The sequence below is a fragment of the Ursus americanus genome, chromosome 13, assembly GCF_024610735.1.
Source record: "Ursus americanus isolate L20-20 chromosome 13, mUrsAme1.1.p, whole genome shotgun sequence".
Lineage (NCBI taxonomy): Eukaryota > Metazoa > Chordata > Mammalia > Carnivora > Ursidae > Ursus > Ursus americanus.
Window position 1 is genome coordinate 60,357,384 of NC_142139.1, and position 13,089 is coordinate 60,370,472.

Here is a 13,089-nt window from a genome sequence, read left to right on the forward strand (position 1 = left end):
TCTCCTGCGAGTGGGCGGGGATGAAACTGTCAAGCCCGCGCCGCGGAACCCACGGCTGTGTCACCTGGCCCTGAGCGCTCCGCTCCGAGGCGCCAAGCTTCGCGATCTTTGCCTTCCTGACTCGCAGCCCGGGTCAGAGCCTCCCCTTGGCCTCTGTGTGGCTGGCAGGGCGCTGACAGGAAAAACAGAAAGGTTATTTATATATATATGAACCAAACAGATTACCTTCAGGGCGCTAAAGACCACCCGGATAAGAGGAGGGCAGAGGAGGGGCTTGGGAGCTTGGTTTCCTCCTCCTACCCTAACGTCCTCCCCTCTCTCGCGCCCCCCCCCCCCCTCCAAATAAGAAAAACAAAAACTAGCGAACAGAGCAAAATCTTAGGGATGTTGCTCTTTGTCTCAGTCTAAATTTATGTCTGAATTCCCACGTCCTGGCGATTGGAGTGTCAATTGCGTGTCATCTTGAGAGGGCTCCGCAAGAACGGTAATCATTTACTTGCACAGGGCTTGGAGAGTCGCTGTTAGCCTGGTGAACTGTTGGTTCAATGGAATGCTTCCTCATTGAATCATACTAGCTTTGGAGGCTCTCAGTTGTCAGTATGGGAAAGAGGTTCTCAGTCCTCCAGGAACTTGAGTATAAGCTGTGTATCCAGGATGCATTCAGCCAGGGCTGTTCTTCTGACCTAACCACTTTTTTTCTTGTTATCACCTGCAGGCTTCAATTTTAGTTCTGTAAGCTTAATACCCTGTTGGCATGTGTTATGAACAAAGAAACCTAAGCATTTGGGGAGATGAAAGTCAGGCAAAAGGCTTAACTAACAGCAGAATGGATCCTTTGTGTACTTCTTTGCTGCTTACTGGAGATATGGGCGAAGGTGACTGGGTCAGCAGTGAAGGCGTTTGGGCGGGCTGTGTGAAATACATGTTGTCAGTAAGCCATGGAAGAAAGACTTCCAAGTTGATATGAAATTGGGTCTTCAAAAAATGTTGAGAAATTAAGACAGGAAAAGAGATTTACATTCTATCATGATAATTAAAAGTCATAATGTGAAGAGTGCTTTGAGGGATCATATTGAAAGAGAACAGCAGAGGACAAAAAAAGGAAATAAACAAAAACCCAATGCCTCTAGTGGACTGCGCAGACCAGAAAAGACAAGGAATGAGCTCTTCAGCAGGAAGGAAATACTAACAGAGAAGGAACCCCTAGGGGAACATTGGACCATGTTGGGAGAGCAAAGTGTTGCAGCACATATGGGGGGAGATAGCTTCAAGAAGAAAGGAGTGGTTAATTATACAGACTACTCCAAGGAGCACAAGGAAAAGACAGATGGAGGGATGCTTTGAATTTTTCAAGAAAAGAATGCTGAAATTTAAGGAGAAAATGGCTGTGGAGAAGATGGGTATCACAGGAGTTCAAGATATTTCATGGAAAGAAAGAGATTGGACAGTAGTTGGAAAAATTCGGGGAAAAACCGATTTTTCCTCTAAGGAAGGACAAGGAGGGGCTGATTCAGTTTAAGAGGCCAGGAGTCCGTGTGAGTGAGAGGAAGTGGAAACAGTCTGCAGGTGCAAAAGAGCATCAACCTCAGACTCACACAAAATGGGTTTGGATCTTACCTCAGCTTCTGACCAGCAGTGTGACCTTGGGCCAGTTGCTTCAACTCTCTGTGCCTCAGACTTCTTCTTAGTAGAGTAGCAGTTCCTATAAGAATTTGGTAAAAATTAAATTAGGTGATGCCTATAAAGCACTCTTCCAGTGCCTGGCACAAAGTCATGCAATAAATATCTGTTCTAACTAAATACTTCTGGATTATTCATAAAAAGTACATATGAGACAGAAAAGAAAATGTGAGAAACAGTTTTTTGTTTGTTTGGGTTATTTCTTTATTTATGTATTTATAGGACACAGGAAGAACTAGGATCTAGGGTGGTTAGTACATTTTAATCCCTTTCCTCTCAGCTTCCATCGTCGCCACCTTTTTTCAGACCCTTAACTTTCTCCTGTGACAGCAAGAGCAGTTAACATCCTGAATTACTTTGCCCACAAATGTCCTAAATCCAATCCGGCTTCCACACTCCTCCCAGTAAAAATTCTAACCTATAGATCTAGTCATGTTTGGACATTCTCACTTTCAAAATCTGTAAACTATCCAAACTCTAGGGCACTGCGTGAGAGGAGGGCACAGGCTTCCATGCTCCGTGTCTTTCTTGTAGCCCCTCTTTAGAGTCTAGTAAAGTGGAATCAGTTAAAACCTATCCCACTCTCCAAGCCTCAGGCCTTTGCAATCTTCTGTCTTCTCATCTGAGGATGCTTCCCTTCCTATTTTCTTCACTTGTCTTCCAACTCAGCTATGAAAATTCTACAGTGGAAACACCAATCGCATTATTCTTACGATCTGACTATCTCTGTGTGTCCAGCTTTCCTTGAAGGGAGAACTGGGTCTTTTTTTTCCTGGGTATCTCCGGCATCCAGCACAGGGCCACCCAAAGTGTGTGCTTATACATGTTGAATGAAGAAAAGTACAGATAAATGTGAGATATGTGTTTGAGAGAAGATGGAAAATTTGAACTAGATGGTGAGATCCCCGTATATTGTGATTACCTTTTTACAAAACTTACAAGTTAAGACTGGAAAAAATACATTGGTATGGTATTCTTTGAAGCAGAGTGTCTTGATTTTTTTTCATATTTTGTATTAAATGTACATTTTGACTTAAAATTACCTACAGGACATTATATATGTATATTCTAAAACTAAAAAAAGTACTCTTTACCCAGTAAACACATCCCCCTGTGGTTTCTGATACACATTTCTCAGCCTCTGTGTTGATAGTATTATTTCGTTTCATTGACGCTAGCTATACAATTTTAGCATCAATGTAATTGGTGTAATTAAATAAATAATTCTGAAGTGAAACTAAGTTAAATCCGGAACACACCATCATTCATGTAATTTTGCAAAGCATTCCTATTTACAGGTTATACTTTATTTAGTAGCTTTTTTTTTTAAGATTTTATTTATTTATTTGACAGAGAGACAGCCAGCGAGAGAGGGAACACAAGCAGGGAGAGTGGGAGAGGGAGAAGCAGGCTCCCAGCGGAGGAGCCTGATGTGGGGCTCGATCCCAGAACGCCGGGATCACGCCCTGAGCCGAAGGCAGACGCTTAACGACTGAGCCACCCAGGCGCCCCCATTTAGTAGCTTTGAACAAAATTCTCTTTCAATGGAAGTAGATAAAATGTAAAATTAAATAATTAAAAATTAAATACAATTAAATAACACCATTGCAGGTATTGGGTAGTGAACATCTACTGATCTCACAAAGGCTAAAAGCATAGCCTCTGCAGTCAAACTGCCTGGCTCTGAATTCAGCTCCACTGCCTCCTAGCTGAGTGGCCTCGAACAAATTACTCAACTTCTCTGAATCTCAGCTTCTTCATCAGTTAAATGAGGATGAAATAGTATCTATTTCCTAAAGTTGTTGTGAAGACTCTACTGAGTTAAATTCCAGTGAGGTGCTTAGCCCAGTGATTGGCACATAGCAAATGCTCTGAAAATGCTATTATCGCTAAGCACTATACATACATAATTGCATTTATTATTTACAACCAAACAGTGACGTGGTTATTATTGTGGTCATTTTACAGATGAGGAAAACAGGTTTACGGACATTAGGGAATTTGGCCAAGGTCACTTATCTAGAAAACTGAAGGAGGTGGTTTTGAGGCAAGGTGTGGTACTGAGTGGTACTTCTTTTTATTTTTTTTTAATTAAACTTTTTGAGATAATTGTAGCTGAGCAGTAGTTTTAGCCATGATTGAATAGTGATTTCTTTAAGAAATACAAGTTAAAAATAGACTTAAATTCAAGTCAGAATTCCCAATCAAATATATATTTTCACACACACACTAGTCTTTGTTGGGTCAGGTCTCACCTGCTAAAACAAACCAGTCTTAACTTCATTTTCCTTCAATCCATGCCCGGGGTGCCCATAGACATCCCAAGATGCAACCAGGCATGGGCCAGGGTAAGGATAAAGGCAAATCCGTCACCTGATAGATATCAGCTTATTTAATTTTTAAATGATCACATATAAATCAATATGGAAATACACTTTTTCTTTATAAAACCGAAAGGCACTGCTGAAATATGGCAATTTCTGCAAATGTTGGGGTCAAGGATTCTTGTTTTGCCCTTGCCTGCATGAGCCAGGTTCTTGTTCTTTCATGTGTTACCGCATTTAATCCTACAAGATACATAGTATTATCCTCATCTTACAGATGAAGACACTGAGGTTCATGGAAGACAATGACCTGTCCCAAAGTCACACTCTGACATTTAGCAACAAACCTGAGTTCAAACCCAAGTCATGTAACTCCCAAAGCCTTTGCTCTTTCTGTGCCACTCGGCTGTCTTAGACACATGTAAGTTCAAATGCTGTCTCTTCCTTTTTGCTAATCGTATGATCTTGGGCTGATCATGATTACTCAACCTCTGTAGCCCTGAGATCCCTGAGCTGTGAAGTGGAGAAAATGTTGACAGACCGTGGAGCACCTAGTACAGTGCCTGGCACATACTTGGTGACCCATGAATTGTTACTATTAGATTCTTCTTCCTTACTGTTCGTATTTCTTTCTGGACTCAGCTATAAAGACTTAGTTCAAAATGGAAAAACAGTGATGATAAGTGTAGAGTTTCAGCTCCAGAATACAGATACGAAGTGTTAAACTTCCGTAGTGTATTAGTCTGTGAGGGCTGCCATAACAAAATACCGAGCCATGTTCACAGACTCTGTAACATAAATGAGAGAAATTCATCTTCTCACAGGTCTGGAGGCTGGAAGTCTAAGATCAAGGTGTCAGCAGGTTTGGTTTCCCCTGAGATCTCTCTCCTTGCCTTGCAGATGGCTGCCTTCTCCCTGTGTCTTCACCTGGTCTTCCCTCTGTGCACGAGCCCCTGGTGTCTCCCTGCCAATCTAAAATTCCTCTTCTGACAAGGATACAAGTCAGATTGGATTAGGGACAACCCTAAAAGCCTCCTTTAAAGTGATCACATCTTTAAAGGCCTTATCTCCAAATCCGGTCACATTCTAAGGTACTGGAGGCTCCAACAGATGCATTTGGGAGGCAGGTGGCAACACAATTCGGCCCACAATGGATAGGTTTTCCGATTTGAAAAGGGAAGTCTGCTTATTGACTAAACTATATTGGGGAACCCTATAGATGTCATAGGATTGAGCCAGTTTTGTGGCATGTGATTGACAAGGCATCATACGTTCCTGTGACTGGTAAGAACTGGGAGGCAAGAGACATGGGAGAAGAGTGGTCAAGATTATACCTGTGTCAGTAATCTGTGACAAGGAGGGAGAGAAAAAGAAATCTGGCTGTTGTAAACAACTGCTCTGGAGTAACTTCTACTTAATATGCTGCGCTTATACGATTTGTATGATTTAGTCAACAAATGTGTCTTAGGCACCAAAATATGTCCTGCACTAGGACCAGAGGACATGCAGTCAATAAAACACATGGTTCTATCCTCCATGGAGCTTGTAACCTAACCTGATTGGGAAGGCAGACAATCATTTGGACACAGGCATGTGTGTGGTGGCACATGTCAGAGAGACTTAACATAGTAAGGTGTGACTGGGGAGAGGCAAGGCACCTGGAGAAAGTGCTAGTTCTCCCAAAACCTCTCCTTCTCAGAGAAGGATAAAGGGTAGTGTAGATCTGGAGATTCTAGAGCCTAGAAGGAAGGGGAAGGGCTATGTATTCAAATAGTCAGAAGATTGATAAGAGTTTGGGAAGGTGGTGGGGATGCAGAAGAGGAGGCTGGAGAAAAAGGCAAGCGCCAGACCATGGAGAACCTTTGAAGCCATGAAATGGGCTTCAGATTTCACTCTCAGAAGATAACAAGTCACTGGATGGGCTTTAAAAACTCAAGAGACCTCTCAGATTTGGGTGTTTGAAAGATCATCTTAGCTTGTGCTTGGAGAATGAGTTGAAGCAGATCAACTGTATTTATCCTGCTTTACTGTTACAGGGGTCTGGGAAGAAGAGGGGAATTCGAGCACTGGTAAGACTCCATCATGATACCAACCAAGAGAATCAACCCAACGAGACAGAATCGAGTAGAAAAATGTCAATGAAACCTCTGGGGACAGTCGCCCATTCACATTTGCATTGGATTGTTTCCTGTTTTGAGTTGGCAGTGCCCTGTATAACAATGAAAAAAAATGTATATAATTCTGGATGTCAGGGTTTGTACATTTGGGTTTTAAATTTGGGGAAGGAAATTTTTTTGTACTTGGCTGAGCTGTTCACCTGTGGGAGGTTATTTATTCTTACTGAATTTTTGGGTAGTGTCCTAAAAAATCTTTTAGGACTGGCCCTTTGGCAATTTAACCATCTTGGTCAGAGGAGAGTAATCATATTTCACAGTATGATGAGAATGAAATTCAAGTTTCCCATATGTAAGAGATTCCTTACCATTTTTAGATCCTCCTAGACATAGGGGAGGGAACAGCTTGTGTAATAGGAGGTCGTATCAGGCAGAGAGACTTCTACAAGTAATGGCACAACTAACCTAAGTCTCAATACACTCAAATATACAACCAAAGTCCTCTGTGGTGGGAAGATTTGGAGTCCAGAATGCCCATATGTTGCTGACGTGCCATTAGTGATGAGAATTTTTTCAGGTGATGCCAACACAGGTCCTGGTCTTCAGTACCTGAAAACAATAGAGGGCACTTCTCAGAAGCCCATTGCCTTAACTGTGAAGAGACTCTTTTAATATGTGATTTCCTATGTTTCGTAAATTCTTAGAGTTTTTAAGGTATTAAACATAATAGACTTCATAGATTAAGGTGAATTTATTTTTGGTACTGAGGGATAGGATATATCATAGAAATCCAGCCTTGGAAACTTAGGATTTGTGACTTGGAAGTCAAGAGAATTCGCCCTTAGGATGATGTGAATTAGCTGTGTGGGCATTTGCAGATCAAATGCTCAGTATTCTCATCTGTAACATTATGGTTCGAGTAAACAGGAGAGCTCCTCTAAGGGAGCTGACTCTCCTCCGTTCCCTAATCCTCTGCCACCCTCCTCCTTTTTTCTGTCTCTCGCCTTCTCCTTCTCCCCCCATACTCTTTCTAACCCAGGATTAGACATGTTGGCTAACAGGAAACAAAGAATGGGCATAAGACAGGGAAGAGGTGATCGTTGCGGGTGATTTCTTCCTTGGTTAGGAGCCTCTGTGTGTGAGGGCACAGGACCCAACTCTGAGAGCTACTTGAACCCTGAATAAAGTGGGAAATGAGAGGACGCAACTTGGAGAGTAGGAGAAAAGGGGAAAGAACTAAGACCATAGGCTGCAGTTCACATCTGTCCATCCCACTTATCACATGCTCTCTGCTCTTGAAATACTGCTAAAGAAGAGTGTTGCTTTAAAACAACGTAATTAAAATCATTAGAAAGAAAACAATATGGAGGCTAGATATAACACTTGCTAATACTATGAAATTTACAGTGTAGGTCTCTGCTATATTGGATCTAATAACACAAACTGCAACAAATAATATGTTAGGTTGTAGAATTTGAACTGGCCGTCTTTATGTCAGAAGCCTATGAATAGACAATTCTTTCTTTCTTTCTCTTTTTTTTTTTTGCCTCAACTCTCCCCTCCATTTTAATTTGAGATTGGAAGCAACATAGTGCAGGAACTTGGAGGACACCAAGGTATTTTTAAATAAATAGGAGACACATTTATTTCAAATGGGGACAACTAGGTTAACTTTTAGGTTGAAAAAAATTATACTCAAGTTATGGACATGGGACTGTCTTATATTTATGAACTGACTTCTTCAAGATGATCTAAAAATAGTAAGTAGCAATAGTTAAGTGCTTTACAATATATTGAGTACATTTCATGAACATTCTCTGGTTGACCAGGGAACATGCTAGAACTTCTGGAGCTACAGCTTATCAAAGCAGCCTTTCACCTTTTCATTTGCTCCGTGACTCACAAAAGACCACAAATAATCAAGGAAGTTAGGACAAGTATATTTTTCCAGATACTCCTTTTAGAAAATGTTATAGTTTGTTTCATTTTGATTTAAAATATACTTGGTCATATTTAGAGAATTCAGACTATCAGGATTTTTAATTGAATCCTGCCACCAAAGTTGTCTTTTCAAGATTTTTACTTTTGTATAAATATGCTGGCTTGCTTGCACTCTGCTTTGGAATTTAGTTTTCCTAATTGCTGTCAATTAGGAACCTACAAGGTGAGATCTTATATTACCCTATGTAAATGACAGTACAAGCTAACTATAGAAAAATTCCTACCAATAAACCCTGTGGGTTTTAACTGTAACTCTGCAAGTAACCTAAGTATACTGTGAAATTAGGAGAATAGTCTGGCTTAGAAAGAAGAGTATAAGAAAGAGGACAAAGACAAAGACTGAGGAAGGAAGGATGGAAAGAACGGGGGTAGGGAAGAAGGGAAGGAAGGAAGGAAGGAAGGAAGGAAGGAAGGAAGGAAGGAAGGAAGGAAGAAAGGGAGAGAGGGAGGGAGGAAGGGAGGGAGGGAGATAGGAGGAAGGGATGAGGAAGGGAGGGAGTGAAACATTAGCACAGAGCTGCCTGAATGGGTGTCTCAGCCCCTTGCTTGGGAATCAAGGTCTCTCTGCTGTGAAGCACAATGACTGTCTAGGAAAGGCAGCTCTCAGTAACGGGAGCAATACAAATGACTAGCTTAATCGATAAGATCAGAGGTCTTCCCAATGACTCACTGTGAAGAAAAATTCAGCTTTTGCATAGTTTCATTGTATGAAAAGAACAGCACTATTAGTAAACTTGTTTTAGAAGATTGGACACTTCGGAAATTTCCCTGATCTGGATTTTGGGGGCAGTCCAGGCTTGAATAAAAGAAGCAAAAAGATGTTCCCTTTCCCTATATTTCTTATCTATTTATCTCACTATTTCTCATTTTCCTTAGGTACCCTGGAATGGAAGCTCACAAATTCAGTTTCTTCTAGATTTCTCCTCAATGTTATGGGAAAATTTATGCAAAATATGCAAATTCTTCATTTTACATACAGCTGGGTTTTATTTTTCTCCTTCTAAAACAAAAGTATTTCTGTTACATACCACTTAAGTAATTTATAGAGACTTTGTAAGAGTTAATGAGATGATAGATCATGGCAGGTGACTATACTTACTTCAAAGAATGGACTACTGTGTCTAGTTGGCATGCATTGATTTTCTTGGGATAAGTACTTTATTAATCTCTACCAGAGTGAAACGCCTTTATGTCTTGTTATTTTTGGAGTTAAAATGATGTAATAATTCTCTCCGAGAGCTAGAAATCAATTTGGTGAACTGGAACCGGAGAATAATTTATTCTTTGCTACCACAGATGTTAATTATTTATCATAAAATGGAGTGGGTCAAGAGATAATCTCAGAACTTTGGTTTGGATGGAGTCTTTGGTATTTATTATATGTTCCAATTCCTTTATGTTATATATGAGTAGATTAAAGCAATAAAATAAGTGTCTTTTCTTTGATCACACAGTTCTTATTGGTTGGGTAATATCTGAAAGCTAGACTAACTGTTCCAGCAACTACATACATAGCTATCTTCCAGATGAAGACAATTATAGGATTTATAGGTACTGAAAACTATCCAGAACCTCACATTAGAATAAGAGGAGGGTTTTTTTGTGTGTGTGTTTAGGGTTACAGTGACTTGTTTTGGCTAAATAGATGTGCACTGTTTTCCTGGTTCATGTTTCCAAAATAGTGATGATGATGATGATGATGATGATGATGATGATGATGATGATAATGGTGGTGATGGTAGTTAACATTAATTAAGTTAATAAATTAACTTTTCTTAGTAATGGCATTATACTTAAGGGTTTGCACACATTATTTCATTTATTCCTTAAAATGGTGCAGTGAGGTTGGAACCTATTATTTCTTCTGATTTACAGAAGAGGAAAGTGAGACTTAGTGATGACTTGTGTTGAAATGAATGACATTTCTAGAAGGCACTGTTGACATATTTAGGCAAATTTTAGAACTGTAGAGTAGGAATAAGATACTAGGCATTGAGTAACTGTATGGTTAGGTGGCACTGAGCACCAAGATCCTTCTGGACTGAGTTTTAGAATGCAGAGCGGTAAGGGAAGTCTTCCAAAGTGGGAAGAGCAGTAGACACATATCCCCCTTTACCACTTATCAGCTGTTCAACCAGAGGCAAGTTACTCAATTTTTCTCAGGTCGGTTGTATAAAATCTGAGATGAGGCTAATAGTTTTTCTAACGATATCAACAGGAAAGTCAAGTGATAAGATATATGTGAAATGATCCAGCACAGCCTAGGAAGGTCATTAATTGTTAATTGATCCCAGGGAGTTGCTGGCAAAGTTGGAACACATTTCAAGGGACTGGATTTTAGCAAAACATTTGGAGGAAGGGGGAAATGATTAGATAAAATGAAAACCCAGATACTTTGAAATGGTTTCCTGGTAATTCTTAAATGAAAACAGGAGGAGAAAGAATTAAGAAATGTAAGTGATTGTGAATAATGAATAAAATGAAATTTAAATTTAACCATAAATCAGTAAACATGACCTTCATTATTACTATGAACTAGTGAGGTGGCAGAAATAGATCTGAAAGCAAGAAAGTAGAAAGCATATGTACAATTGTAATTCCAAGAATCTCAAAGAGAAATTATTTGAGCCAAGAAAGAAGGAAAAAGAGAAGCATGATATTGTTAATTTTATGTAGTACTGGATTTTGAAGGCATTTTTTTAAAATGAAGAAATGAGTCTTGACTTTAAACAATTTATTGGTGGATGTGAATAGAGCAGGTGGGCAACACTTGGCACGAATGAAGGCTCGATAGTGATGAGGCTGGTATATTTTGTCTATTTTCAACTGAAAGAGCAAAGCATGTGAAAAATACTTGATCTACTTTATTGTCAGTTTTTAGTTTCTGAAGATAGATGAAATGAAAAGAGGAAAGTACAACTGTGCTGAATACTGATCCAAAAGGAAGATCTGATTTGTATCCGAGACTTTTATAGTAAGTTTGGCATCTCAGTATTCATATTGGCTGAAGGAAGAAATGTTGGAATTAGTCTTTCAAAAGCCGGATTATGGAAAATTGGGAAAACATGAGAGAGATGCCATGACTAGGGTTCGATATAAAGAAATATTGTTGGAAATGTTTCTGAGGCTTGCAATAATCCAGTTTTGCTTTACAACCAAGAGTGATCACGGTGGGAGGTACGGATTTGGAAGGTGTTCCAAAGAAGGTGACAGGAAAAGTAATAATAAGTTCCTGGACAGGAGGTGGATGACATAAGCTTAGATTCACTTATTCATTTAACTAAGGCTAATATTCAGTCTGTGCGTGGGTCAGTAATAAGCCCCTGGGTGACATCCGCATCCCTATCCTCACAGAGCTCACCTTTTATTTGAAGGAGACAGAAAAAATTATTAGGTGGTGATGAGGGTTACAAAAAAAGAATAAAACAGGGCTGGGGTAGAGTGACACTGGTGGCGAGGAGGAAGGATCCTGCGAGATCCAGTAGTGAACAGAGGCCTCTGAAGAAGCCACATTGGACAGCGGAACAAGAAGGGCCAGCTATGTGAAGATTGGTAGAAGAATGAAAAGAAAGCACAAGATTTGAAGAAAAGAATTAAGATCAAAGCTTTCTAATGGAATGAGATTTCTAAATCCTGGGGGCAGTAATTAAAGTGAAACAAGGGGCGCCTGGGTGGCTCAGTCGGTTGAGCGTCTGCCTGTGGCTCAGGTCATGATCCCAGGGTCCTAGGATCGAACCGAGTTGGGCTCTCTGCTCAGCGGGGAGTCTGCTTCTCTCTCTCCCTCTGCTGCTCCCCCCACTTGTGCTCTCTATCTCTCAAATAAATGAATAAAATCTTCAAAAAAATAAAATATGTGAAACAAAACAACATATATATCTTTATAGAGAGAGATGAATATAAATTCATCTCTATGTATTAATATAATATACTATATGTATACCATATACTGTGTAGATACTATATATAGAGATGAATTTATATCCATGCCCCATGTGTGTGATATATACAAATAAAAATATATAAATATATACATAAAGATGAAGAGGAGCTAGAGTAGCTGATGTAACAGACGATAGTGAATACCTGTGTATTCATAGCCTCTATGATGCTGTTGTGTTGTATTCTTCTTTATCCAGGAGATTATTTGAATTAGAAAGAACAAAGCAAACAGGGTCTGAAGATCACAAGAGACTTAGAAGATTGAAAAGCACCACCTGAATACGTTTAACATGAGTTAATTATTAATCCAAATACTGACATTCTTCAGTGTCCAAGCATTTTCTTTTGTGATTGAAGACGTGCTGTGAACAAACACGGAGGAGCAGTGTGACAGGAGCTGGAAGACCGCAAATGCACAGATGGCTGTGTTTCCACAAGACAAGTCAAGATGACCGTAGGGGGAGTGGGGTTGGGGAAGGGGTTAGCCCAGATAAATTCTGGAAGTTGGGGTGGGATAACTCTGACTTCCTTCTCAGCATAATTTTATGCTTGAATATTGAACCAATTATTTTGGGGCTCTTAATGAGGCAAGATGATTCAATTAGGATTTCCCATGCCAAACTACCCTAATGGATTTTCCAGACTAAAAAGCAAGTAGTAAAATAATTCTAGATTTGAGAAAGGCGTATGAGGAAAAAGTCAGGTTTAATAACTTGCTTTTTCAAGTTAACATTTTACAAATTCCATTCCGTTTCGAAAAACACGCAACTACCTTAGAAGTGGGAAATGTATTTCTTGATAGTAATATGCCATTTTTCATTATTAATAATTCTCTCTCAATCCCCCTTTTTTTAGAAATTTACATTCCAAGTAAAATGTATAAAATAAATGACAAAGCGTTTTTAGTAAACAAAATATCCATTTTTGTTTTTTAATAAACTAACAAATTCTAAATTTGCCTTTGGAGAGTATAAGATAAGATAAATCTATTCATAATGAATATATGGTTATATTTACATCTGGTAAAACAG

At 39.5% G+C, this 13,089-nt stretch overlaps 1 protein-coding gene and 1 long non-coding RNA gene across 2 annotated transcripts in view; one reads left to right on the plus strand and one right to left on the minus strand.

The window, feature by feature from the left end:
- LOC148109104 (uncharacterized) overlaps positions 1–13,089 on the minus strand; it is a 19,202-nt gene continuing 6,113 nt past the window's right edge. Inside the window, exons 3-4 of the mRNA XM_087866588.1 lie at positions 1,618–1,702; positions 1–172 (exon numbers count right to left, since the gene is read on the minus strand). Coding sequence (XP_087722714.1) covers positions 61–172; positions 1,618–1,702 — 197 coding nt within the window. The 3' untranslated portion in view covers positions 1–60. The remainder of the gene's footprint in view (positions 173–1,617; positions 1,703–13,089) is intronic.
- The window catches only part of LOC123793575 (uncharacterized), a 25,370-nt gene continuing 24,383 nt past the window's right edge, over positions 12,103–13,089 (plus strand). The window contains exon 1 of the long non-coding RNA XR_006780021.2: positions 12,103–12,512. This is a non-coding gene — a long non-coding RNA (uncharacterized LOC123793575). The remainder of the gene's footprint in view (positions 12,513–13,089) is intronic.